We start from the raw sequence: 26,144 nt of genomic DNA on the forward strand, positions 1-26,144 counted from the left end.
TAAAATAAAGTCTTGTAGCAGGAGAGACTTTCAGGCTGTTATATGACTCTGGAGCTTCATGTGGATGTTAAAATGCTACGTTCACGGCCTTTACTGAGTTGGAATCTAAACACTTATGGGACACTTTTATTTCACAGTCTACTTTTGTTTCGTTAATGGTTTGCCTTTAGTCAATTTTTCCTGACTTTTTCTTCTACAGATTTGTTGCTCGTCCATTTTTGTGGTTGTTCAACTCGGTTTTTTTTTTTTTTTTTTTTTACGCCTTGTTATGTGGCTTTTAACAACAGATGGATCAAACCCTAAAAATCTGGTTTGTTCGTCAAATATGGGACAAGATACGCACCAGTTTGACCTTGTGAGAAAGATGCACATTTATTTTTCTATTTTTCTTCTTTTTTCATTTTTCACAGACAACATTCTAATGTGCCTACAGTGACTTTATCAGCGTTTGTATTTTTACCAAACGCTCCTGTAATTAACCCTTAACATCCATTAAAATGCATGTAGAGTTCATATTATAAAGGAGACACTGCACATGGATGCATCCTAATTATAATTAGAACTTGGGGGGGGGGGGGGGGGGGTTATCACTGCGACCTATAAACAAAGCAAAGACAAAATGATAAAAAGTCAGAAATTGCATGACAATAAATTCGTGCGTTTAGCAGCTCAGCTCCATAATGACCATGTGTGAACACTGCAGCAAAATTAAAACAGGGGGGTGGGCTGTTACAGTAGGGTCATTTATGCAACCGTCAGCACCAAAAGCACCATTTATGATCATATTAATATCACATTTGGATGCATTTACCAGCCTTTAAATGCATTTGCTCTATATTATTTCCTTCTGTTTTATTCTGTGAATTTTTCTTATCGAAGAAAACAATGTTTTTGCATCAATGTTATAGGAGAACGTTATTTTTTTACAATACATTCAATTAGTCGCGGATGGATTTTATTTATCTGTGCCTTAGTAAGTTTATAGAAAATAATAAAACTGGTTATTTAATAAGATAATGACAATTATTTACATTTAAATATATTATTAACGGTTGACGGTGCCACCCGCAGACACACAGGAGGATGTTTTTGTAGGCCTACATATACTATGTCTTCTAAAAGGAAAAAAAAAAAAAAAAAAAATGGAGGAGGGAAGGACAGAGGGATAAAACAACGGAAAAGGTGAGTTCGCTTTTTGCTTCATTTTATGGCGCACTTTCAGTAACAAAACAAAACAAAACAAAACAAAACAAAAATGGAAGAGGAAAAACAACGGAAAAGTTTTGCAATCTTTAAAAATAATTATTTAACAAATCAAGTCCGTTTTGCTTTTTTATGTCATCCTGGAAGCCTGCTTAAAAAAAAAAAAAGCCATTTAAAAATATATAAATAAAAAGGTTTTGACCATTAAACTGTATTAAATATCGCAGTAGTATAACAGAAAATCTATGTCAAAAGCTTAAAAGGTTATTATACAAAAAATAAGTGCCAGTGATACTTTGAGGAACATCTTCTGAATGTTTACCATCGAATTTCAATGACGCACTTGAAGTTTCTAATACGCTCATATTTTTTTTACTTCTTTGTTTATTTTGCTCCAACCAAAAATGGACGACTTCAAAAGAAACATTTGATCAATTTTTAGGCAAAAGAAAATGTTTTTATTCACAAGTGCATTAAGTGGAAAAGAATGGGAATCCAGCAGGGTGGACGCAAAGGCCTTCAGAGAGAGAGAGAGAGAGACAGAGAGAGAGAGAGAGAGAGAGAGAGAGAGAGACGCGTCATTTTGGTATAAAATGTGTGTGATATTTTATAATTATGTCATTTTTCCCCCCCTCAGTGTAATCACGCCGTCGTCACCTCACAAATATGTAACTGTGTTCTGATGATCATATTTTCAGAAGTCAGGGAAAAAAATGCATCAGCGGCTGTCACGATTTATTATCCTTATTGTAGTTGTAACAAAGCTCTATTGTAATGTCCTTGCATCAGACGTGACTACATGCTTGTTAAAAGGAAAGAAGACAAAGGAGAAGAAAATTGTGGATTTTTACTGAATGACCATCACTTTTTCTTCTCCCTCTTATTAAGGAATGCGTGGATGAAACCTGGAGTGTGTTTTTGATTATATTTTCTTCATATCTTTCTGATTTGTGTGAATACTTTTTTTCACTGTTCATTTAATATCTATGTGCTTTGTATATAACATTATGAAGGGATGGTGCTGTTATAATATTCATAAATACAAAACGTGTGATAAATTGGTAAATGTTTTTCTTTCTGTAAATAGAAAATGACTGTTAAAATGTTATATAGGTTAAGTTAAAGGCAAATGTGAAAATGATGAAATTGCAATTGTTTTAATGTCATAGAATTTACATTGAATTGCATTTGTTTTCTCTCATGGAAGTTTTTCCCCACGATAAGGTGTTGGGTTTTTTTTTGAGGAGTTTTAGGATGCATGCAGAAACCAGTCAAACACAATGAAATCACACCAAGTCACATCAGGATAACTAAGAAAGCCAGTAACTTTACTGAAATCTCTGCAAAATACAAATAGCCATTCCCTCCAGCAGAGGAGACTTTTATTTCACCCCCATACGTTTTCACTACATACAGCTGAATCAAGTCCCTTGAGTTACAGAGATGTGGATTTAATTTAATACCATCTTAGTCTCAAGTGGCGACAAAGGCCAGCTTATGCCGCTGAAAGCCGCTCTTGCGTTCTACAAAACATTAGTTCCAAACCTCCCCCATTTTAAGGTTTATACAAGCTACATTTGATACTACAGACTGACTTTTTAAGCATTTTAACATATTACTCTTTTTTAAAATCCTTTTCAGCTTTTGAATACAGCTTAAATAAACCACAAACACGGTGGAGCAACAAAGAATCCCTTGTCAAAGTGGGACCTTAAGCAATGGCATGTTATTACACATGGCTGTACAAGTGTATGGTCTCCCCTTTGCACTGCGAGTGACTTATCAAAACATCAGCTGAGGTACTGCTTGGGTCAATTTGAGGTACCAAGATTTAGTCTATCATAATAATGAAAAAAAAAACAACTGATCAACAGATGAAGATAAAGTGAAAAAACACAAAAAAGACGAAAAAAAGAAGAAGCTATAAACCGAGATTGCTCCATGTCTTTGGTTACAATTATTGTTATTACAGCACTCTCATTAACCATTTGGACATGTTGGCAGTATTAAAACTGGTGCTCAAGTAGCATGAGTGTGTAATGTGTTTAGAACAAGCGGACAACAGGCTGTGGTGACTGGATTGAGTCTAAATAACAAATTGTAAATACAAAATACTTTTGTTTCTAATGCAATGCGCAGGGAGACACAGGAGCAATGTAACAGGTACATTTTTGTGGGTGATACTGACATCGTAGCCTTATATCTAAAGCTACATTTGACTGAAATTGAAATGTGAAGCCGATTGTACATTTGAGCAAATTCTTTTATTGTCTTGTTTTCAATGCTTGCAAAACCATAAATGAATGTGAAAATAAAAGTTGAGTTTACAACACAGAAATGCCACTGGCTTTGGTTTCTCCACACTTATGCTGCCTGAAACATTATGTTTATTTTTTTTCTCAACCTTTTTGTATTGAATTTAAAAAAAAAAAAAGAGAAGTACACCGTTATAGAGGCTCTGCCCCTGTTTGACTACACAGACTGTATACAGTAACAACATAGTGAACCTGCATGAAATATGCACATAGAAATATAACACTTAAGTGACAGCAGATAAGGGAGTGGGAGGCAGAGAGATATGTGGCTAGTTTCATTGTTTAAAAAACTTGAAAATCAAAACAGATATTTATCTAAAATAAACAATTGTGCTTCTCCCATACCAGCATGATCAGTTTTTCCTCGTGTATCTGACGCTGAACTGTCAGTAACGTGGTAAATGATGTGGAACCCTGTTTTCAAGAATGTAACATGAGGAGTCACAGGACGACACAGAATCAAATCCGATTTGGAAATTATCATGGATAATTCATCACAATGCATTTACAAAAGGATGTTAGATTAATATGGCTCAAATAAATATTGATTAAAATGGATCTGGACTTGTGCAATATTTGGAATACTGCAGTAACAATCTGAGGCAGATCAGAGAAACTATAATGTCAAAAATGAGATAATCGAATCAAATAAGATAAGTGAGGTTAATGATAAAATATTATGCATTAAAATGCATCTACAGATAGATTGTGGGTCAGTCATATGTCCTCATCAGAATGACAGTTATGTTCATCATGTGTCAACGTTTAGTTCTGTGTCATCCCCAGCTCCAGTCTCATGACATTTCCCACTAACAGGTTGTTTGTCAGCATTCAGGCCTGCCTTTCCTGTGTAACACAAACCCTGGCAATGCTTTCCAGCTGGTTTTTAAGGTTAGACTACACCCCTGAATAGCACTGTTCAGGGCTCAAATTAAACAAATCAGACAACATGTGCAACTGCACATAGAAACTCCACTAAGAAACCAACAAAAATTGTTATTATATATATTTATATATTAGAAAGCTATACACAAGCATGTTAATTTCACAGATTTTTTTTTTTTAAAGATTCTTAATATTACCATTATTATATATAATTAGAAATACACGTTTAAAAACAAACCTCTACAAAGATAAAACAGTTCAGCAAAGCATTGGATCTCAGTCTGTTTTTCATGGCTTAGGACACTGAAGCCCTGACATTTCCCCCATGGGTGAACTAACCATCTCTTATTAGCAAAGCTATCAAAAACACATTCTGGCTTATAGAAACTACAAAAAGCCACAAAAATGCTTTGCATTGTATTCCTTTCATATGAAAATATAAGCAAGTGTATCGTACAATTGTTTTTTCATTTTTCCTTTTTTGTCTATCAATACTGAATAATTAATACTAGATCCAGAGGTTGTTTTCTTCTTTTGATTACACTAACGTAGCTCTTAGATCAAAGGGTGGTCCTCGCTCAGCTCTGTTCTTTAAGGGGAGCATTAAAATTATCCAAGGTTCCACTCGTCTAGCATCGGGTCTGCCTGTTTACCTGTACAATCCTTCAAATGTTGCATAATAGCTTTTCATTGAGTGAGTAAATAAATCTTGTAATGTCTGGCAACGTTTGACCCCTGCCCTTTCCCCCTTGACCCTTTATTTACATAAATACGTTGAACCTGCAACATGACATCATCTAATGTTAACACACATTTTTGCAAGGGAGAACTGCAGAGAAGGTATATAGCAATGAAACTGACACTGTACACAAGTTTTGTCTGTCCAACTCAAGTGCTAAGGTGTTTCCCACTGGACACACTCACTCTCATGTTAATGTTTTTTTTTCTTTTTCTTTTCTTTTTTTTTTGCTTATTTTGTTTTGTTTTTTCTTTTTTTTTGTCTCTAGTAACTGATACATCGCTGAGGCAAATGTAAGTACGTTTTATGAAACAGAGTACCTGACTATTTTTTTGTTTATTTGTTGATATGCATATATGTACACATACACACACGTGTAAAGATATATGCATATGTGATTCTTTTTATCCACACACAATACAATTTATGCATAGTTCCCCAACAAAAATACCCCTGACCCCATCCCAACCAACACCCACCCTCCCAAACCCCCATAACAACACCCAACTTTATATAATGTCAATATGTATAGCACACACACTCAGCATAAAGAAAAAAAAGAACAGTTTAAAAAACAGAAAACCAAAAAAAATTACAAATAGATTTGTGAAAAGGGCTGTCCCTTTTCTTTCCTTCAGCGTTAAAGAGATAAAAGGGGAGAGGCCTTGGGTTTGGGTGGTGAGTGACTCATGATACTGAGTGTGAGGAGGAAGAGGAGGGAGCTGACTTGGGGGGCACTGTAATGCCATGCGTTGGGGGCTCAGAGCAACTCGGGGCACTGCCAGGTGTAGGACAGAGCTATCATGTTGCCCATCCCTCTGATAGGCGCACCCGTTTGATGGAGGGGCTCTCGCGCTCGTCCAGAGCCCGGGCCAGTCCCAGAGGTGAGTGGAATTCATTCCTGTGCTCATCACGGTCGCTGCCTTCGTGGGAGCTGCTACAACTGCTCAGGCTATCAACAGGGGAGCGTCCCGAGTCCTGGCGGGACGAGGGGTTCTGGGGAGGTGGTACCCCGCCACCGTAGCCCCCAGGTGTGCTGCTGGTGCGATCTCTAGGAGGAGAAACAGGTTCGGACTTGATGTGCAGGCTTTGAGCAGAGGGCAGGGAGAGATTTGAACCCTGACATAAGTGAGAGCTAGAGCAATTTCTGTAGAAGGAAAGGAAACGCAAGGGGTTACAGAATTACAGAGCAAGAGACAAAGTGATTTTAAAGTTTGTCACATGAAAACATGCATGCGAGCACACTTATTCACACACACATACTGTAAACATGAAAACAGAAGGGTGTCATATTTGTGCAGTGAAAGTTATAAAAGACTCTGAGTGTGACATCTAAAAAAAAAATCTTTAGTGATATTTACTTCTAACAACATGCATTTAGCCACACAATAGCACAAACAACACCTAACCCACTCACCCTAGCTGGCCAAGAGCTGAATGCTGCATGTTCTGAAGATGCTGCTGTTGCCACCCGCTCATTGAGCCAAGGTGAAGAGAGCTGCCACTGTTAAAGCCAGACAAGGAGGACAGGTCTGCACTATTCAAGGAATACTCTGTAAAAAAAAAAGAAAAAAAGAAATAAAAAAGAAAAGTTGTTAATTTAATAATAATAAAAAAAAGCTGTTCAAATAAAGCTGCAGAAATAATGCTTCTGTGATCCATGCTGCTGTAATGTTACTTGACTGTGCTCCTCAGAAAATATGACAATGGCACCCTCTGCTGTTAAACTGTTGTATAACACTTAAAATTGCAAGGGACTTGAATCAACTTAAAATCAGTGATTTTTTTTTTTTCTTAAGCTGAACCTAGGTCTAAGTCGATGTATATCTTGTCTTGTAAATTATTTCTAAGAACATACTGTGGCATGATTATATTTAGGTGTCTAAAGAGATACTCAAGGTTTATGGAAGTAATGCATAAGAGCTTAATGAGGGGCACATGGGAGATAGTATGTTAACTTACCAGTACCATAAGAAGTAGAGATGGCAGATGGGTAACCGCCCATGCCCTGTCCTGGTAGGGTGGGAGTTGCTACTGATACGACTGGAGTGGCCAATGACTGAGCAGACTGAGAGTTATTTATTCTCTGATTCTGTGGCAGAAAGAGGTAAAACACAGAAAGCAAGAGAGACAGGAGAGGTTTTAGAATGTGGAATAACCTCCAGACAAAAACAAACAAAAAATACAACAAAACCACGAAACTTGAGTTGTTTTTTTCCCCCTCTCATTTATTTCTTTCACTCAACAGATGCTGAGAGAATAAATGTGGATGCCAACTTCTGGGGAAATTAATCACTTGACATGCGGCACGGCTGAACCCTGCCAACCCTATCATTTACCACTCTTTCCGAGGGCCCACTGTCGCTATAGTAACACCATCGGTCTCCATGGCAATGTAGGGTAGCGACTGCAAGGGAGAGGCACTTTACTGTGACAGAGGGAAGGGTTTGGCAAATAAATAAAGGAGGCTTGATGCAGAGTGAAAGTGTACAATTTTGTTGTCCTCCATTGCTAAATTCCCAGGAACAAAAGTTGAGAGCTGCAAACGTGTAACGCAAGACTCTATAGCACCAACAAAATATATCAGGAAGAGAGAGGATTCACAGGGGCTGAGGCAGAAAAGAGGGCAGGCTGTTTTTACTCTGATACACCACTGGATGGCACTATGTGTCCTCACAAGATGTTAGATGAGGTGACATTGGACTGTTCAGCAAAGTCAGCAACAATAAAGGTGAAAGTTATTCTGGAGTATGGACTGCTTTTCTCAAAACGTCTATGTAGCTGTATTCTCTGTATTTGGGGTCAGAAATTGAAGGAAAACTAAGTGGTTTGACTGAGGTGACTGCAATGCTTTCAAGTCTACCAGGCATTGTTCTGACATTGTTATCCAGAAAACTTTCTGATCAAGTTTCTGTTTTACTAAAACATTCAGATTTCTGATGTTAAGGCCCATTTAGAGTTGGTTGGAGTTCTATAATTTTGTTGCAGTCTGACTTACCAATAGCTGGTCAGCATCCTCAGACTGACGGCATTAAAAGGGGAGGGCAATAAATGCAAATTAGTGAGTGGAAGTAAGTATAAATATATGTGGTGACTAGGTTTATAGGATTGAGCCAACACAAATCTAACTAATGTGAAAACAGGAAGTTAAGAATACTACTCATCACACTTTAAAACAATCTAATCGGAAATATTGGAGCCTATGTCATAGGCGTTTACATATGAACAAGGACACAGCAGAAAAGACATATCAGACTTGGGCCAAATGTAAAATGTAACCTGGGGTGTACTTTTAAAATCTGACATGAGAGAGGATCACAATTGTCATGGACTTAAAGTTACATAACCTCGTCAACCCAAGTGTGATATGATACGATGTGATATGATACGATACAAGTAGCAGATATAAGCAAAAACTGACAAACTACATGGATATGGAGATACCTACACAGTAGGAAAGAGGTTGGACATAAGAGGAACGACGGCAATGAAAAGAAAAGAGATTACTCACAATAGAGGGCATGTTGTTCTTGGCGCCAGGGGGGATGAGCACACGAAGGTCAGGTTTGCGGTTGTTCATGCCCAAGTTCATGGGTGGGGGAGACTTGGTCTGCATGTTTTTGTTCATGCCACCTGGAGAGACCAGCAGACCGGGTGAGTTGCGATGGTTACCATATCCATTTCCTGAGGAAGTAAAGAAACATTGTGGAGAAAAATTACTTACTTGAAGTATACTTAAATATCTAGTCTTTGAACAAAAGACATTGCTACATGTTATTAAACCTGTTACAATAGTTTAATGAAATCCTGCCATTCAAGACTGTATAGCCTAATTAAGAACTACAGGAATCCATTTTCACCTTGCACTGCTTTTTCAGGGTTTCTGCCTCATCTCCATTTCCTGTGGTAGAAATTTCATTAGCTCACCAGCATGAGCAGACTTTTTAATGGAGCTTCTAGAAAGAGGTGTACATTGGTGGAGCAAATAGTCAAACAGAGTGACTGTCTTTGACCGGATTATTACCACTATTTGTTTGGATGCCATACAATGAATGCACCCGCTGAAAGAACACTGTCTTCCACCTCTGTCACTGTCAGTTAAACCTACACATGCCCAGCAACAGCCAGTGAATCGTATACAAACATCTAATTATGGGTAGTAAGACCACAGAGGGATGGGACCCATCATTTGGCCATCAGAACTAAACACTTGTGGTTCTTCCAGACAAAGACCCTGCCTTGTGGTTGCCACTAAATCTGCATTTCCCTGAGTATGGAGGGCCAAGTGCAGCACCCATTTTCCCTCAAAAAATGGTGGGGCTAAATCCTAGCAACATCATTAATTAACGGAGAGTCAAGCATTCTTGCAAGCAGCATAGTCTTTGTTTCTAACCCAATCCCGCAGGCCGTTTTTCCCCTTACTTCTTCCTTCTTCCAAGGGGTAGAACACAGGGCACTGTGTGGACGTTCCCACTTGAAAGACAGGCAGGAATTATACGTTAGACATGAATTTCCTAATCATATACTCCAGGGGAAAATGAGTCGCAGATGTCTTCCTGGGCAATTTCCCTTGCTGATCTTTGTTTAATTTGAGAGCGAGGTTTTTGTTGTTTGGAAATGAAAAGTCTCAAAAGCTCAATTTGAACAATCTGAAGAGTAAATGGCCGCTAGTGCAAGAGAAAATGAGGCCGCCTGACATAAAACAACAAAAGCAGTGTATGCAACTGCTGGCATGTGCGATGTATGGGCATATATATATATATATATATATATATATACTGATGTTATCAACACACATTTTCTGAATTATTGTATGTTTTGGTATATCCAGTTCTATGTTACAATGAACGTGCATATGATTGAGACTATGAGGCATGCTTTATGACTGTATGCACGAGCCATGCATATGGATGCACGTGTGTGTTTTGTATTGGACCCTCTTAGTTCCAGTGTCAATCTCATATTAGCAAAGAGGCAGCTGCCTCTTCAGTTTTCCCGCTCTCTCATTCTCATAGCTGGCCCTTTGTGAGATTGAGTGGGTGCATGTGGAGATAGATGAATGAGACTTCACACACACATAAAACATACATGCACACATACACACACTTTAGTAAATAACCCAGCAGGAAGTACATCAGTGTTTCTGTACAGTTGAATAAAAAAGAGACTGAGCTACAGAGAGACATTAATGCACACTTTGGTCAAGATGACACGGACTTCATCTCAGTGACAGTTAATCAGACATCTGTGTATTGCCACCCCGTGGAGATGGCTGCGGTCCAGTCAATTATCCCCTAGATGACTATGATCATGAGTGGCATAGGCCAGTCCTTAAGCACTTCAGCAGTAAAATCATGAGCTAATTAAGCTAATGAAGCAAGAACTGTGACTCAAATCTTTCTCTTTGTAGTTTGATCACCCTGGTTTTAGGTGTAATTTTAGTTTTAGCTACGTTCAATACATTGACTGATCCACCAGATCAGCTGAGGACAGATATCCACTTTTCTTGACTGTACTTGTGTACACGGTCCTACTGTGGTATAGGCTGGCGTCAACCGTTTAGAGGAAGTACCAAAATTAAACACTGCCCAGCCAGGAGTCTATTTTTCTGCTGTATAAAATTCACAGAGAGACAACAAACATCTGATCTGAAATTGAGATAAACAACTATTTGCTATTTCTGAGGTATGGGGGGGTGCTGAGGTCAACACCAAAGGACTGCAATCTGTTTTCACTGGGGCCATGGTTATAACCCTTGCACATTTCGAGATGCATGCAAGGCCCCCCAGTACAGTGTTTGTTCTCTCTCTCACTACACACTCACAGACACATACACACAGATAAGGGTGTGGTTAAACTCATGTATTTTTACTGTTACTGAACAAATTTCTGATGTCCTGTTGTGGTCTAACAGGCACACTCCATTCTATTCCCCATACTCACACACTCTTCCGTTGCGGTTTGGCTAAATGTGCATTCAGCCCTGAATTCTCCAACTGAAGTAAGTGTTACCCTCACGCTTACAACTTGTACAGTTGAGGTGAGGGGTGAGATATTAGAAACACACAGCGTGATCGACTGAATCTGACTTGTTTTTGTCTGTGCGTCTTTTAGTTTTGACCAGAAATGTCCTAAAGGTTATATGTGAATTGCTGTGAGAAGTGAGAGGAGAATCTTGTGAATTTCTGACAAGACTTTGACTTTGAGCAGAGTAATGATCAGAGTAAAGACTACGACTAAATAACACACAAGGAGGTGGGAGGTTTCCACCAGCTGAGGCCTCTGTCCAGAGCTCCTTCATCAGCTCTCTTTCCCTTTTTACACACACTCTCCCTCCTCACCTCGTTCTCTCACCACCACACTGTCAAATGGAAGACATACTATACATAAATGAGACAGCACACACACATACACACTTCCCACAGTGTTTCCATATGAGGGACATGATGACTCAGCCGTTCTGTTCGATGCCGTGTTTGCTCTAGACTAGACTAGAATTACCTGGGGACCTCATTTGAATTACTATTTCAACATGTTTCTACATACATGAAAAATATAAACATAAACTCTGTGTTTTAATACAATCTAAAAGTACTTAGGAAGAATGTCTGGAATGTAGTCAGGTGTGGTCACAAATGGAAAAAGTGGGATCTATCAGAAAAAAATCTACCAGAATACCACATCAGCAGGCTCTTCGAATAGGCCAACATGCTGACAAAACTTTCATAATTCTTAATGTGGAGGAGGAAAAGAAACCCTGAATATAGCTGACAAGGAGAATTGAAATTATGACTTTACAGATTGCGGACACGGCCAAGTTTTCCAGGGACTGGGACACAGTTCTAGCAGTCATTACAAACTACACTACAGCAGTGCCCCAGGTAATGATAGTCATTTCAGTTTTTACCCACATTTAAACAATAAGATCTGAGGAACACACTAGTGTTCAGTGTATCTGTATGTCTGAAGCACACACAGAGCCTCATTTGTGTGTCTTGTATGTTAAATGCAGACATATAGGAGGCTAGACAGCCTCTTAACTAAACTTACGGTGAGGAGAACATTAAAACAGTCTTTGCGGTGCCACATCACACTGAGTCACTCAAAGGAACATCATTAAAATGGCTGACCAAGTTCAGAGAACACTTCCATCTGTGTTCCCCCACTGTTTCTCCTTTGGACACATGCTTCCACCATCAGTGGATATTCATCATTGGGGTTTCCCCCCCACAAGTTCTTTCTCCCTCTAGATGAGACTTAAGAGAGCTTTGAATGGAATCTTTAAGCTTCCACATGACTCTCTCTCCATGGCGTGTTTTTCACTGCTGCTGAGCGATGCACAGCTCTCACAGAGCACCTCTGTTCCTTCTCTATGGTGACACAAAGGCTACATTTGATGCATGCTCTGCAGCACGCCGTCGACAGAACACACGCCACAACAAATGGGCCTGTTGTACGAGCATATGTGTTTGTGTGTGTGATGAGAGGCCAGACAGAGAAACCAGGCATTGACCCTGTGATGAAACCCTAGGGGCCAGACAGGGCTGCCCAGCTGTGCCCCACTGACCCCTCCCATTCTAATTTTTTACACTCATCACTGTATGCTCTGGCTGTAAAATTTAACCCTTTATAAGAAAGTCTCTTAAACATAAACTTGTGTCTGACATGTCCTCAGGGACAAACCCACTGACACACAGAAGCTAACACATTAAGATGCTTTGCACATGTTCTTTAAACTTGGGTTACTTGACTCTCCACAGGATCATTATGGCATGGTGAGCCACTATAAACATTGAATTAATTTAGTTGCACACATATGAGAGCAGTTACGATAGGGAGAATGTGTGTGGCAAAACAAGCTGTCCCAGATTGAAGCTTTAGGTCATTTTGAGTTTGCATCAGAATCACAAAGATCAAAAATGAAAGTATAAATGAAGAGACTGCTTTCTTTTAGGAACCAACAGAAAATATGCCACTAATAGCCTGTCAATCTCCCTCAGTGTTTAATGTCATTTTTATTTCTTTTCCCACTAGTTTTTATGCCATTTTATAGCCAAACAAAGGCAGAATGTGTCACAGCCCGAGCACTGGGCAAACATTCCCAGATGAACCCCAAGACCACTAACATCAACACATCATGGATAAAAACTCTACTTGGGTTTGAGTTACTATTAGTCATGCATTTTATGGCCCAAAGTTGATGAGTGGGTGCCATGTGCTGTATGTGTGTGGGTGTACATGTGTGTGTTAGTACACAACCCAGTGAAAGAAGAAGATGCCATTCTTACCAGCACTGGTGCCTGCGCCAGTGGTGAGGTCAGCACCCATGAGGCCACCTGAAAGATGAAAGAGAGAGCAGAGCAAAAGGAGAGAAAACCATTAGCGGATAGACACCCACATAACATCCAGTATGCCTCCTGTCTTTTACCTTGCTGACCTTTCAAAAGCTAACTCAATTTAATCACAATTCACTATGTGTGTATGTGTGTGTTTCAGTACATCATACGGGTATTAGTACCGAAAGGAATACTTTTTCCTACTCAGACCTTTACACTCTAAGCAACTGGACGCTGTGAGTGCATACATGTAGCTGCCATCCAAGAAAAATGACACATTATTATTTTTAAGCCATGTGAGGTGGAAGAATGGGAGGGTCCAGAATGTGTGTGGTTTTATGTGGATGCTGCAAGCGCCAAAACTCATATTTAGTTTGTACTGGCGCTTCTAGCATCCAGTTGTAATGACAGGGTGAGGGTGTGGGCAGCAGTCTTCAGACCAGAGGGACAGAAAAAGGACTTTGGACAACAATAACAAACCAACAGACCTGATTTTCTTATGTCACCAGCAACTCTGTGCCTATACATAGGGCCAGACAACCCATTTGTAGAACCTCATACTAAATCAGTGAGACTGTGGGCTGGGATTTTAATACGACATTAAATCATCAACTTTGAACAAAATACTAAGCAGGAAAAACGGAAATATACAAAAGGGGATTGACTCATTCATTCATTTCCTTTTGTGGAATATTGTGGGTAGATGCCATAAAAAAGTGCTGTTTGTTAGCATGATAGACAACTGAAAAAAACTCATAACAGTGTCTACATGGGTGCATGAGTGCGTGTCAGCCCCTACCTGTGTTACCTGCGCTAGGGGGTCTGTGTGTAACTCCAGGGGACATGCTGTTTCTCTGTAGGCCATGATGCGCAAGTGGCAACAGGTTGTGGTTTCCTAGGGAACCACCGGGATGGCTGTATATGAGATTGTTCTGGTTGCTAACAGGAATGGACACAGGCATGTCGTAGTTGGATGGGGGCACGGCCTGCTGAAAAAGACGGGAAAAGAGAAAGACAGACACAGGCGGCGGGTTTGATCAGATTACATAATAAAGAACGAGGATATATCACTGTGACCAAATTAAAGCAAGGCCGTTAAGCAGAGGAAAGGGAGAAAGAGGTGTGACAGTTTAGAAACACCTAAGGAACACATGGTAAAATGCGTTATGCTTCTACAGTGTTCCTCCAGAAGCTGTCAAAAAAGAGACACCACAGTTCAGAAGGACAAATGAACAGCTAACAATAAAACACCCGTGCAGACTAACATAAATACAACAGTATGGATAGTGAAGAGGAGCACTAAACTAGAAGTACAGAGCAAGCACCTAGAAAACTGCACCAGGATTACGTGTCATGTGGACATTACTAGCACAACTTTTAGATGTTAATAATACTTTGACCCATATATTGCCCCTGACATGATGTTATTTTGAATGTTGTTGAAGCAAAGGGTTGACCTAAGGAAATATTGTACTGTGGTCACCGCCTGTATTTCCAGAAATACATTCCGGGTTTATTACATTAAAGAAATAAAAAGTCTATGGTTTACTGGGAATAAGGCCAACGGCATCCCACTGTTCTACAAGAGCTAAAGATAATTCATCTTGTCTTCACCTCAATGACAGAGACTGCTGTATTTTTTTCAGAAGTAACATTACGACTAGAGAGCTGAATACAACCAGGGACAATTTATATTTTCCGTCACATAGGGGATAATGCAAAGTGTTTTTTAAGTGTTAGATTCAGATCAGACAGCCGTCTCATCAGTAACATGAGTAGGTTCAGCCTGCCGGCCCCAGGCGTCTAGTTTGTCATGTTTATTGTGTCACTTGGCAGAAGGGCTTAACCTTGGGAGTGCCCTGGAAGTGGTTGATCCTGCATGTTAGCTTTAGGAAGTAGAAAATAGGGCCTTAAATTACTGCCATGTGTCTCAGAGCAATAGAGGGAGCTCATCAGAAAGAACGTCGGCCTGGCTTATGTGGAAGTGAGATGTGTGCTTTAACACTGCGTAGTATTCTTCAATTTTCTACCCTCTGCTAATATGCTTTTTGCGAGCCAAATGTTATTACAAAGTACCAAGATGGTTACTTCAGCCATATATCATACTGGGCCTGTGAACATTACTTACACAGGAGTGTTCTCGCCAAAAGCTGCTTTGAATGCTTTCTTTTGTAAGAAAAAATCTGTGTTTCTGGTTTTGAAGATTTTGAGTAATTTCTTCCATCTTAGATAGCTTTTTTTTTTTGCAGATGTGTGTGCACACATTTACTTGAACCCACACCGCATCGTTGGGTGTATAGCCCGCCCACACACACTTCTGTCCTTTAACTGGTGCCATCCTTCCTGTTTTCACTCATCTTCCTCCTCCACCTCTCCCCGCAGTCCCCTGCAATCCAGAGGCCCAGTGCTTGGCAGCCACCCTGACCACACACTGAACTGCCACTTGTTGTGTGCAGAGTCCCCCACCACCACCCCTGCTGTTATCCCCACCCAGCCCCAATCCCAAAGCCACCCCACCCCGCCTCACCAACCCTCGCCTCACTTAACCACATCTCCCCTTGCTCCACACGGCTTTGTCAGACAGTGCTGTTCTTTTCTGAATTATCTACTGTGGAATTATCTCTTTCTCTGTATGGCAAGAGCACTAACCATTCCAATATGGAGCTTTCTGAATGAAGGGAAAGCTCAGTTTACATAGAAGCAGTTTTTATTTTGTGGTTTCTGGGAGCTGGTTATAGATTAGGTTCCTCTGTAAAATGAACGCTATATGATATATTTCCAGGAGCTGACAAGTTCATGACATATCTATGCCCCAGCTGGACCCCTAAGCAAAGTTGTTTCATTGCTGCCTTCACTGGGCTAACTTTTTTTCAGCAAGCAGGAGTGATATCTGTTGTGAATTACAATATGATTAAAAGTTTGTGTATGTGTGCTGCTGTTTCATTGCCACATTGTCTGTCCTTGTCGTCGCAGGTGACTGAGCACTGTGTTTTGGTGCAGGAAAAGGAAAAGCACAGGCAGACCACACCTCCCTTGAGATCCAGGCAAGGCATTATGGGTAACGGGTTCAAGGTGGGAACCTAGAAAGGTTCAAATTTGTCATGAGAGAAAGCCTGCAATTACGTTAACAAAAAAAAAAAGCTTGCTAGTTATGGTAGCAGTTAAGTCAAATTTCAGGACCGTTCCTCAACTGTAATCAAGCAAAATCAAAGAGCTGTAATTTTTTTTTCACTGTAAGTATACAATGTAATCTCTGTTTAGCTTAACATTCACTCTCACTATCACTTTGTGTATTTAGTCTTGTGGCAAACCATGTCGGTTAGCTGGGTTAGGTCAACAGTTATGGCCAGTCAGCATGTTGTTAGCTTGCTGAGGATGCAGCACAGCGTCAACCCAGTACTTACAGGAATCTTATGAGTTTTAATCATGTGATCAAACTCCTCGTTTATCTGTTTGTATTTCTCCTCAGTGCGTGGGGTGAGGATGAGAGCAGACTCAAGCTCCGGGCTCTCACCACCCTTGTTCTCCTTCTTGTTCAATGCCTGCCAGGTCCCACAACCACAAAGACGGATGGAGGAGACACAGATGAAGGGATGGAGAGATGGATGGTAGGAAAAGATGACAGAAACAAGGAGACGAGGACAAAGCAACAGAAAGCATAGGGGGGAAAAGGAGAGGAAAGAAAGGTGAGAGGAAGGCTCAGGGATTAACGAAATGTACTTACACACAGTCTCTGTCTGCTGATCATCAGATCAATGTCCTCGTTTATTTTCCTGTACTTGTCCTCGGACTCGGGGCTGTGGCCGACCGAGTCATCTGCGTCGGGGTCTGGGCTGTCACAGCCATTTAGGCCCTTCTTTCTCAATGTCTGCAAACAGAGCAGTTGCACACACAATTGAAGGGCTTTGGGATGGGAAACTGTGGCCCAGGTGAAAAGCTTGGGGGTGGGGTGGGGCAAATGGTGATAAAACTGTGAGGAGGTACTATATAGAATTGATCCTGACAGAAGACGACTTTGATTAAACTGGTGTTCAGATTTCTTACAGATTTTACAGATATTTAATTTTTTTTCTTTCTCTGTAAGAAATGTTTCTGAGCAAGTGCTCTCTCTGATTTTTAACCATTCCAAAGAATCGTTTTGGCAGGCTCCATTCTAACCTCCATTAACATGGGGTGATGTGAGGATACATTGGCTCCTTTTTAAACAAGTAAACATGCAACTAAACACTCAGGATGGCACAAATTATTCAGTTACATCCACTAACAAGACATAACAAATGGTCAAAACCTTGACCAAATAACAAATCACGGGACCTTAAAACCTCATAATTACACAGGAAAAGGGGAAGTCATAAAAAGCAAAGAACATTTACAACCAAAAAGTCTCGGATGAAATAAAATTAAGACGAAGGGGAGGTGCTTGAGTTCATGACTGTATGTGCGCTTTTAAGTGTGGCAGTTTCTGTTTTGGCCACCTGATGGCCACCTGCCCCCATTAGAGTGGCCAGAAAACAGCAGAGAGGCAGAAAATCTCTCTCCACTTGCTCACCACTCCCTTCAAGTGGAAGAGAGACACAGACAAAGCCAGAGTTAAGAGTAAGAGAGAGAGAGAGAGAGAGAGAGACAGAGGAGAGAGCTGCTGCTGTCCTTTTTTAGATATTGTTGACAACCATAACAACAGGGATAAGTTTCAGAGCACATTACAGTGTGTGATAGCATGAGAGTATGTTTGCTTGAGCAAGTAGGCATGTTCCGATTGGTGCTGTGTTCATTTACCTCGTAAAGTGAGAGACAAAGACAGAGCGGGAGAGGGAAAAAAAAAGTACAGTATCTGACAGTTAGAGATCTCATCAAAGGCACCCCCCTTTCCCTCCACCCTCCCTCCACTCTTTCACTCCCCCCTCTCTCTCTCCTCCTGGCTTTAATAAAGGGAGATTAGTCTACAGGAGGAATATCACGGGCCTGCTCCTGTCTGTGCAGTCGTCGCTTCACACTGCGCTCTCTTACTTTCATCTGAAGCTCCATATCAGACAGACGTAATTAAATTTACTTTAGCACAACCTGTATTTGATGCTGATCAAGTGTGTGAGTCTCTGTCTGTGTATATGCTCTATTGTGTGTGTATGTGTATGTGTGTGTGTGTGTGTGTGTATGTATGTGTGTGTGTGTTTGCTGGTGTGAGTGTGTGTGGGAGGGGAAGAGGGGAATGAGTCTGTGTTTGTGTGTGCATATGTGGGTGTGTGTGAGTGGGTGTTTGCGTCAAGAAGAAAGAAAAAGAGAGACTGAGCAGGAGAAAAGGAGGAAGATAGATGCTAAGATAAGTTAATCTCAGTGAACTTCTTCCTCTCATTTGTTTGCCTCTGTCAGTACTCACTCACAGAAGAGATACGAGTGCTAGCTACTCCATCACAACCACTAGCTGAAGTGACAGGGAGAGATCTGCCTGCTTAGAAAACAAATAACAATCCAGTCATCTCTCATGTCAGCACAACAAAGGCCTGTTTTGAGTGTGGTTTTAGTGAACTTAGAGGGCTTCTTTTGTGTGTGTGATAACTGTTTGATTCCTGAGGCGTCTCGTGGCGAGGCAGCTACTGTAAGCGTGTCAACATTTGCTGGCTCTCCTCCTCTCTCTCTGAATCCTCACTTGGCCCCTAGAGTGGAAATCTGGAATTCTGAATTTGAAAGCGGCTCTCACATCTTTGACAGTCTTCAGGAAATCACACCAAACAAATCAACCACGGCGATGCAGGAGATCTGACTTCCTACAGTGAATCAGGGACTCTTGCTCTATCTGAGGTGGATGAGTCAAAAGAACAAAGGGGTTGCAGAGGTTTAGCACGCTGTCTTTTCTGGCAAAGGCGTGAGATGTAAAACTTTTGCTATTCCTTTTGTGTACTTTCATTGTGGTGTTGGCGATACATCATATTGAACTGACAAGAGCTGAACCGCTGGCCTTTCTCTGTTCACATGAGGATGCATGCAAGGAAAAAAAAAACAAGTTTTCTTTTTAAATACATAGATTTCACCACCTACCACCAACAGTACAAAGTGCATCAGCGAATCACTTCCATTCTAGGAAGAGCGGCAGTGAGCCATTTCTCGGAGAAGGGAATCAGGGCTGGGGAGAAGGTGACACCCATATGGGGGGCAGGGGGTTGGGTAATAGTTGTGCTGGGTGTTGATGGGGTACAGGGACACAGGGTATGAGTGTTATATGACTTTAAAGCATGTGGTACAGGCTTAGCTTTCCAGCAGGGCTCAGCACATCGAGGGTGCGGTGCAAGGGTGCTATGCCATACATTCTAGCTATGCCCACCTGTTTAAACACATCACACCTGTTGCCAAAGGCTGAAACACAACCCAACGACCAATCAGACACTTAGGAGTGTTCATATGGCCATAGAAGGCCCTCTCACTCTGACACTGTCGACATCATCGCCCCACCACCCTAGTCGTCATCATATTTTCCCCCTTCTCTAATAGCCTATTGCTTTATCTCTGCCCTGAGTTTGTTATGTATTTCATGGCTCCTCTCCATAAAGTCAACCACTACTGCTCCAAACAAGGCTTTGAGTCTGTTATTCAGTGACGTGATCACTGTATGAGAGACATCAAAGACATGAAATTCACAACGAATTAGAGAATAATGATTGCTGGAAAAAGAGCTACTCCAATATTGAAAGAAACAGTAGTATGGGTATGAGAAGCTGGCATGAAAATAGAGTCTTTGGGGAATATGCTAATAGGATGAGGATTAAACAAAAAACACTTTGGTGTAGCTCACTTGTGCCAAGAATTTAATGCACGAATTATTCTTATGTTAAAATAATTCAATTTTCTTTGCAACTTGAAGAAGTGTACGATTTTATGCTTGCAACTTTTCATGACACTTTTCAGATTTTATGTGTGAGTAAATGTCTTTGTAATGGCAATTGCTTTTGTAAACAAAGGCATAAAGATTACAAAGACATTTTCTCCATTTAATTAATGATCATGTCTTTGTGATTTTTTCAGACAATCAAATGCTTTATTATAAAGCAAAAATACAATGTTTCTCTGTACTCACACTTTAGCTACTACTGCTAAATACAATGTGAAAAAAAAAGATGTAAAGTGAACACACCATCAAGTGAGAACGTGTTCCATTGGAGTAAAGATAAACTTGCAGACTGCACTATGGACAGTCACTGGCGGTGATACAAAGAATGAGCAAAATAGAGTGAGAAGAAAAAAAGTATGACAGAGAGTGCAAAAAAGCTGTGTGTGCTTGCTTGGCTCTGTGTCTTTCTCTGTGGTCCCTTTGGAGGCTTGCTCCTAATTAAACTCCTTCTTCATGATGCTCCCTCATGACTCGACTTGTCACAGGGCCTGTGTGAAGCAGGCACAGCATAGACACAGCGTCCTACATACTTAGACGCCCGTCTCATCTGTATCCTTCAGGTCTGCACCCACAGCTAGGCTGGCCTAGACTGGGCTGGGCTAAGACGGACTAGAGGACTACAGTGAGCAAGGAAAAACCTGCTGACCTGGGCCAGATTAAGATAATCAGATACTTAGTGAAGCAGGAACAAGCTACAAGAGAACTGGGACCAGTATAAAAAATATATAGAAAAGGACATAGTGTCGCCATCTTGTCTCATAAATGAATGCATCTTACAAAATGCACATAAACTGGCAAGTCCTCCATTCTCTTTCATGTTTAATTTGTTAAATATATCAGTATTAACATTAGAACTGCAGCTTGCCTAGTCCATGACTCGAGTTCTCCAAGATTTTATTCAGAGGTGCAGATTTTAGTTTTAGCTTTGGGGAGTGGGTGATAACTTCATGGAGCTTTTTCAGAAAAACAGTGGAGGGTATTTGGGTGTGAATTCTGGTCGGCCCCAGGGGGTCTGCAAGGGACAGCTGACGCCTGCCCAGAGCTCCAGCCATACCAGGATCCGTCTGCTCGGCATTCTGCCACCCGGCTCAACCTCTCTGTCCCTATCCGTCTTTTCTGCCCCATCTTTCTGTCTCAGTCTGCTGCTCAGCCTGTCTCCCTCTCTCTGTCTCTGTCTTCTTCCTCTGATTTTATTCTTTCTCAATAGAAGATGAGTCAGAACATTGCTGGCTTGACGGGCACATCGTTATTTCTGATAGACTCAACTGATGAGTTGTGTTTGGAAAGCGCTTCATTGCTGACCATTCCCCTCTCTAGTTATCTTGGCAGTGTCTGTAGGGTACGACACATTCAATATTGTGTTTATGGCTATTGGCGACAGCCAGGCCAGTGAATGTTTCTCAATGTCTCCAACCCAATGGCTGACAGCATCAGTGAAAAAAAAATCCTCAACAAAAACAGCAAGTTTATAATAGTCCTTTTATATCTTTGCCAATTTTGTATGGTCTTCAGAATACACACTCTATTGTACACAAAACCAAGAAGAAAGAAGATAGTATAGTAACAGCACACAAAGAGTTTTCCTCAATAAATGAAGCAGTTTATGGTTTTGCAGCATATTTTAGCACTTTAGAACTGAAAAACAAGTCACTAACAGACTAGCACAATAAAAAAGTAGTAAGAATTGTAGCACTTATGGTTAATCATATTTTCCATCTTGTTAAAACATAATAAAGTGGCACTGAAATAAACAGCTTCTTGAGGGACTTGTACAGAAGTCAAAAAGTGAGCACTGCAGGCTTATCTTAAAAATGTACATTTCTTTGATTGGCCTTTAAACTACACTTCAGTATAGATTATTAGATTTTGGTGAAACGGTTGCCAAAGGGAAAGAAAAAAAAGGTTTGGAAAGCAGACAATGGGGGTTCCTTGCTTTTATCAAATGACAAACTCAGTTTCATTAGTGTAAATTGGTAAGGAGCAATGTGGCCCTGTCACTTGGAATTGGGAGGGAGCGTAGTCCCCGTTACACATAACAAGACGAGGGTGGTCATGATGGGCCCCCTCTGGATTAAGGCCCCCTAGCAGCGTCACACAATAAGCACACTCAGGGTGGCCTTAGAGATAGGGTAATAGTGTGTTTGGGACATGCTCTCATTTTCCTTATTTCTACTTCTTTTTCTGTCACTCAGGGTCCTTGCTACTTGCTCTCGTTTTTGTCTCTCCCCCTCACTCTCTCTGTCTCTTTTTCTCTCTCTCTTTCTCTCTGCATTTGAGTGTGGAGGGAACATCAGAGGGATCAGGCTGGCTTAGCTTATTGGAAGCAGATGGCAGACCAAAGGCAAGAAGGCCACAGTTTCATGAAGCGTGGTTTGAACATGCCAGGACTATGTCGAGGGGCATGCCCATGGATGATGGCTACATGGTGTGTGCGCGTGTGTGTGAGCATTTGGAGGAGATGGATGATTTTGTAGGTTACCAATCTGAAGAATGGGACCCCAAATCACAGCCGGATCCTGCCTGTCTGATTTTTTTTTTTTTTTTTCAGTCATCATCTGGCCATCCCAATGTGCCGGTTAGAGCAAAATTTGAAAAACTATCGCATCAGTGACTTTTCAGTGATTTTGTAGCTTTGATGCCCCTTACTCCTGGTGCCCTGCTGCACTATAATCAGGAATCAAAGGCTGGCGCCTGCCATCCATCTCTGCTGGGCAAAGCGGCCGTGTGTTCAATAATAACACTGCCTAACTGTGTAATTACTAGCTGTCTAAGGATTACTCGATTGACATAAAAAAGGGAAAGAGTGAGAACTAGTGGAAAAAAATGGAGGAAAAAAAGTGTTAGAGTAAGTGAGAGAGACAGAAAGCAGCAAAAGGAGAAAGGGTACTTTGCACAACAAGGTTCTCCCACATTTTTCTAAACTGTGGCATTGTGGTGCATGTGCTAAAATCTCTGTTAAGAAGAGCCCGCTGCAGACAAGAGCCCACTCACAGACAGACAGTCTTAGCTAGCCAGTACACAGCACAATACCAGATGGTGCAGTGTTTCCCATATGGAGGAGACACACACTAAGCACATGTCAGAATCCAACACTGTTTGCTACAGCAACATCCCGGTCCTGGGAACAAAGTGGTCATTCAGACTAGTCACTACACTGTATAATTACCCAGATAGACATAATGAGACACAATGCCAGCTCAGTGAAAGTGGTATAAAGAGGGCACTCATGTCTGCACCCTAAACTGGCCATCTTTCATCCAGTCTTTCCTTTAGTTGCGTAGACACCACAATTCAAATGACAAAAATGAGAATGTGCCTATATGTATTTTAATTATTTTTTGCACACAAAAATTAATTCACCAAGGCTCTATTTTGTGTGTAGAGAACAGTCTTATACTTCTATACTTCTATATATATATACTTAATACTATACTACTCTTCCACTGTTTTGATGTTATCAATAAAGCCTTCAATTACACACACGAGCTGTCATACGATAGTGGCCGTGTAATGTCTTTAACATGACTCCAGTTCTCTTAGAGCAGCAAAGGGTTAAACTTCAAGTATCTCCTCAGCCACCCACCACTCCTTCTTTGTCCCCGACCAATCGTCACTTATCGTCTTTTGTCTCTCCGTCTCTTATCGCATGGTGCCACAGCAGGAAAAGGGAGCCTGAGGGAGGCCTTGAGTAACAATGACCAGCCAGTTGACCTCTATACTGTGACCTTGAGTTTCCACACCCAGCCCAAAGCATCAGTCGTGGCAGGGGAGGGGGTGAGGCCAGGGGGGAAAGCTTCAGGCAGGGCAGGGAATGCCATCTATAAAAATAGATCTTCATTATTCTGAATTTTCCACAAATACTTTCAAAGAACAAGGCATCATTTCATCTTAATGGCTGGCGTGAATTGTTTTGGGCTGTGTAGTGGAAAAGCCTTGCCTTTTGGCAGCGTGGCCTCAGAAGTGGCTTGCCTTTTTCACCGCTCCACACCACAGGGACCACATATTGGCACATTTCAAACAGTCTATTTATAAAACCTCCTTTTGTTGTTGTGTGAGTACCTCAGACTTCCGCTACAGCATATTGACCTTAACAAACACCTCTGACGGTGATCCAAAAGCTACTTAGATTCTTGTCTGAGGCTGTGCTTTTAAAATAAAATGCTGACCCTGTACCCTGTAGATCATATTTACTCACCATGTTGTTTTTAGCCACTCTTAAATTGCCAAAGAGGTTTATAGTCTACAGTATAAAATATAAAATGTATTCTCCGTCTTCTGAGGTTGTTCTTGTGTAGCCTATAAGCCTTGAGCAAAACCGTCTGGAGTGTGAGTGGAATGAGTTTACTGAGTTATTGTGAAGGTTTATGATTACTAAGTATCGTAGGAAGGTGATGTGAAGTAAATGCACAAAAATGTACTGACACAGAGGGCCTGAACTGCAGAAATTAGATAATAGCTGTCTGAACTCAGCAAATTTACTTTTGGTCTAATGAAAAGGTTTAAAAACGAGACAGGAAGCTATTGTTTGATGAAATGTGGGGAGAAAAAAAAACGACTGAATTGAATAATAGCCTTCTTTAAGATAAGATAAGATAAGATAAGATACGATAAGATACGATAAGATACGATAAGATACGATAAGATATACTTTATTGATCCCCCAAGGCAGAAATTCAAAAGAAATTCAAATTTATCTGAGGGACAAAACGTCTGCTGGTGCAAATTAGTTTTATGCCGATGGTTGTATGCATGTGTTCGCTCAAGGCAACTCTTTGTGGTCAGTCCCCACAAAAAGAAAGGCAGACGATAAATGAATACCCCGAAACTTCGCTTACTCACTTTTATGTTTCAAAAACAGCCCCCACCCTCCTCGTCTTAAACACATGGAGGGGAGTGAGCACGAGAGAGAGACTCCATGCCTATTCTTCTACCCTTTCCCAGCAAGGACCGCCAGCCAGGCAACTATTTTTAGCTTCACCACACACTATTTTTAGACGAATACTAGTTTTCAATTTCAATTCAGTTCACATCAATGTATACTGTGCCAAATAATAACAAAAATTACAGCTATTAAAAGGCACTTTGCACGGTTCTGAAAGTATTTTTTTGTTTGTTTTGTTTTAGAAAAAGATGAAGTCAAATGTAAAAAAAGAGTAATGGTGGTGTTTTTTGAGTGTATTTTTGCATGTAACTTGGTTTGCATGTGGTAAATTCATGCTGCCAATCATATACAAGTGCAAAAAAACAGTGAATCCAAGTAGATATATTTCAAGGTAATGTGTGATTACTTTATTTCTTTACCCTCTACTTTGAACTCTGTTTTTTTTACACATATACTCTCTATCTGGAGATCCAAGTTCAAACTAAAGACAACAGAAAACCGTGTAAAGCATATCTTTGTTAGGAATTTTTTGTTTGTTTGTTTTAGTTTCTTTGCAACTGCAATGAGTTCTCTGCAATGAATCACCTTTGCCATTGTTTCTAACACTTTATAAGAAACATATGAACTGAAGGTAGAGGTGTGTAAAATGATATCAGAAATTGTGAGATCTCTCTCCCTTGTGTAGGTATATAATTAACATACACTCTACCCCGCATGCATAGGAAGACATATGTTTTCAGTGTGATGCCGTTGCTGCATCAGGGGCTTTGTTTTAACAAACCGCAACACTGTTAGCTCTCCGGTGTCACAAGGTTAATTCACTTAGTCACTCAAAGCGGCTACATACCTTAATCCTCAGCTCAGCAGGATAGCAACCCAGGTTGCCGATCTCTCCGTGATTAGT

General features: G+C 40.8%; 1 protein-coding gene and 1 long non-coding RNA gene across 17 annotated transcripts in view; one reads left to right on the forward strand and one right to left on the reverse strand.

Moving 5' to 3' along the window:
• Positions 1-253: 253 nt before the first annotated feature.
• On the forward strand, positions 254-19,569 carry LOC115425424 (uncharacterized). The gene is made up of 4 exons (XR_003936232.1): positions 254-1,485; positions 8,215-8,217; positions 11,355-11,365; positions 19,559-19,569. It is a non-coding gene; the product is annotated as an uncharacterized LOC115425424 (long non-coding RNA).
• The window catches only part of mef2cb (myocyte enhancer factor 2cb), a 59,249-nt gene continuing 35,609 nt past the window's right edge, over positions 2,505-26,144 (reverse strand). Inside the window, exons 4-11 of one of the 16 annotated variants that reach the window (XM_030142982.1) lie at positions 17,203-17,346; positions 14,278-14,467; positions 13,431-13,478; positions 8,654-8,826; positions 8,141-8,164; positions 7,111-7,234; positions 6,560-6,695; positions 2,505-6,289 (exon numbers count right to left, since the gene is read on the reverse strand). In XM_030142982.1, the coding sequence (XP_029998842.1) occupies positions 5,944-6,289; positions 6,560-6,695; positions 7,111-7,234; positions 8,141-8,164; positions 8,654-8,826; positions 13,431-13,478; positions 14,278-14,467; positions 17,203-17,346 (1,185 nt within the window). In that variant the 3' untranslated portion in view covers positions 2,505-5,943. Of the gene's footprint in view, positions 6,290-6,559; positions 6,696-7,104; positions 7,235-8,140; positions 8,165-8,653; positions 8,827-13,430; positions 13,479-14,277; positions 14,468-16,882; positions 17,021-17,202; positions 17,347-26,144 lie in introns of all 16 variants that reach the window. The other 15 variants (XM_030142993.1, XM_030142992.1, XM_030142980.1 and 12 more) reach the window with 15 other exon arrangements.

The sequence above is a fragment of the Sphaeramia orbicularis genome, chromosome 9, assembly GCF_902148855.1.
Source record: "Sphaeramia orbicularis chromosome 9, fSphaOr1.1, whole genome shotgun sequence".
In the NCBI taxonomy this organism is placed as follows: Eukaryota; Metazoa; Chordata; class Actinopteri; order Kurtiformes; family Apogonidae; genus Sphaeramia; species Sphaeramia orbicularis.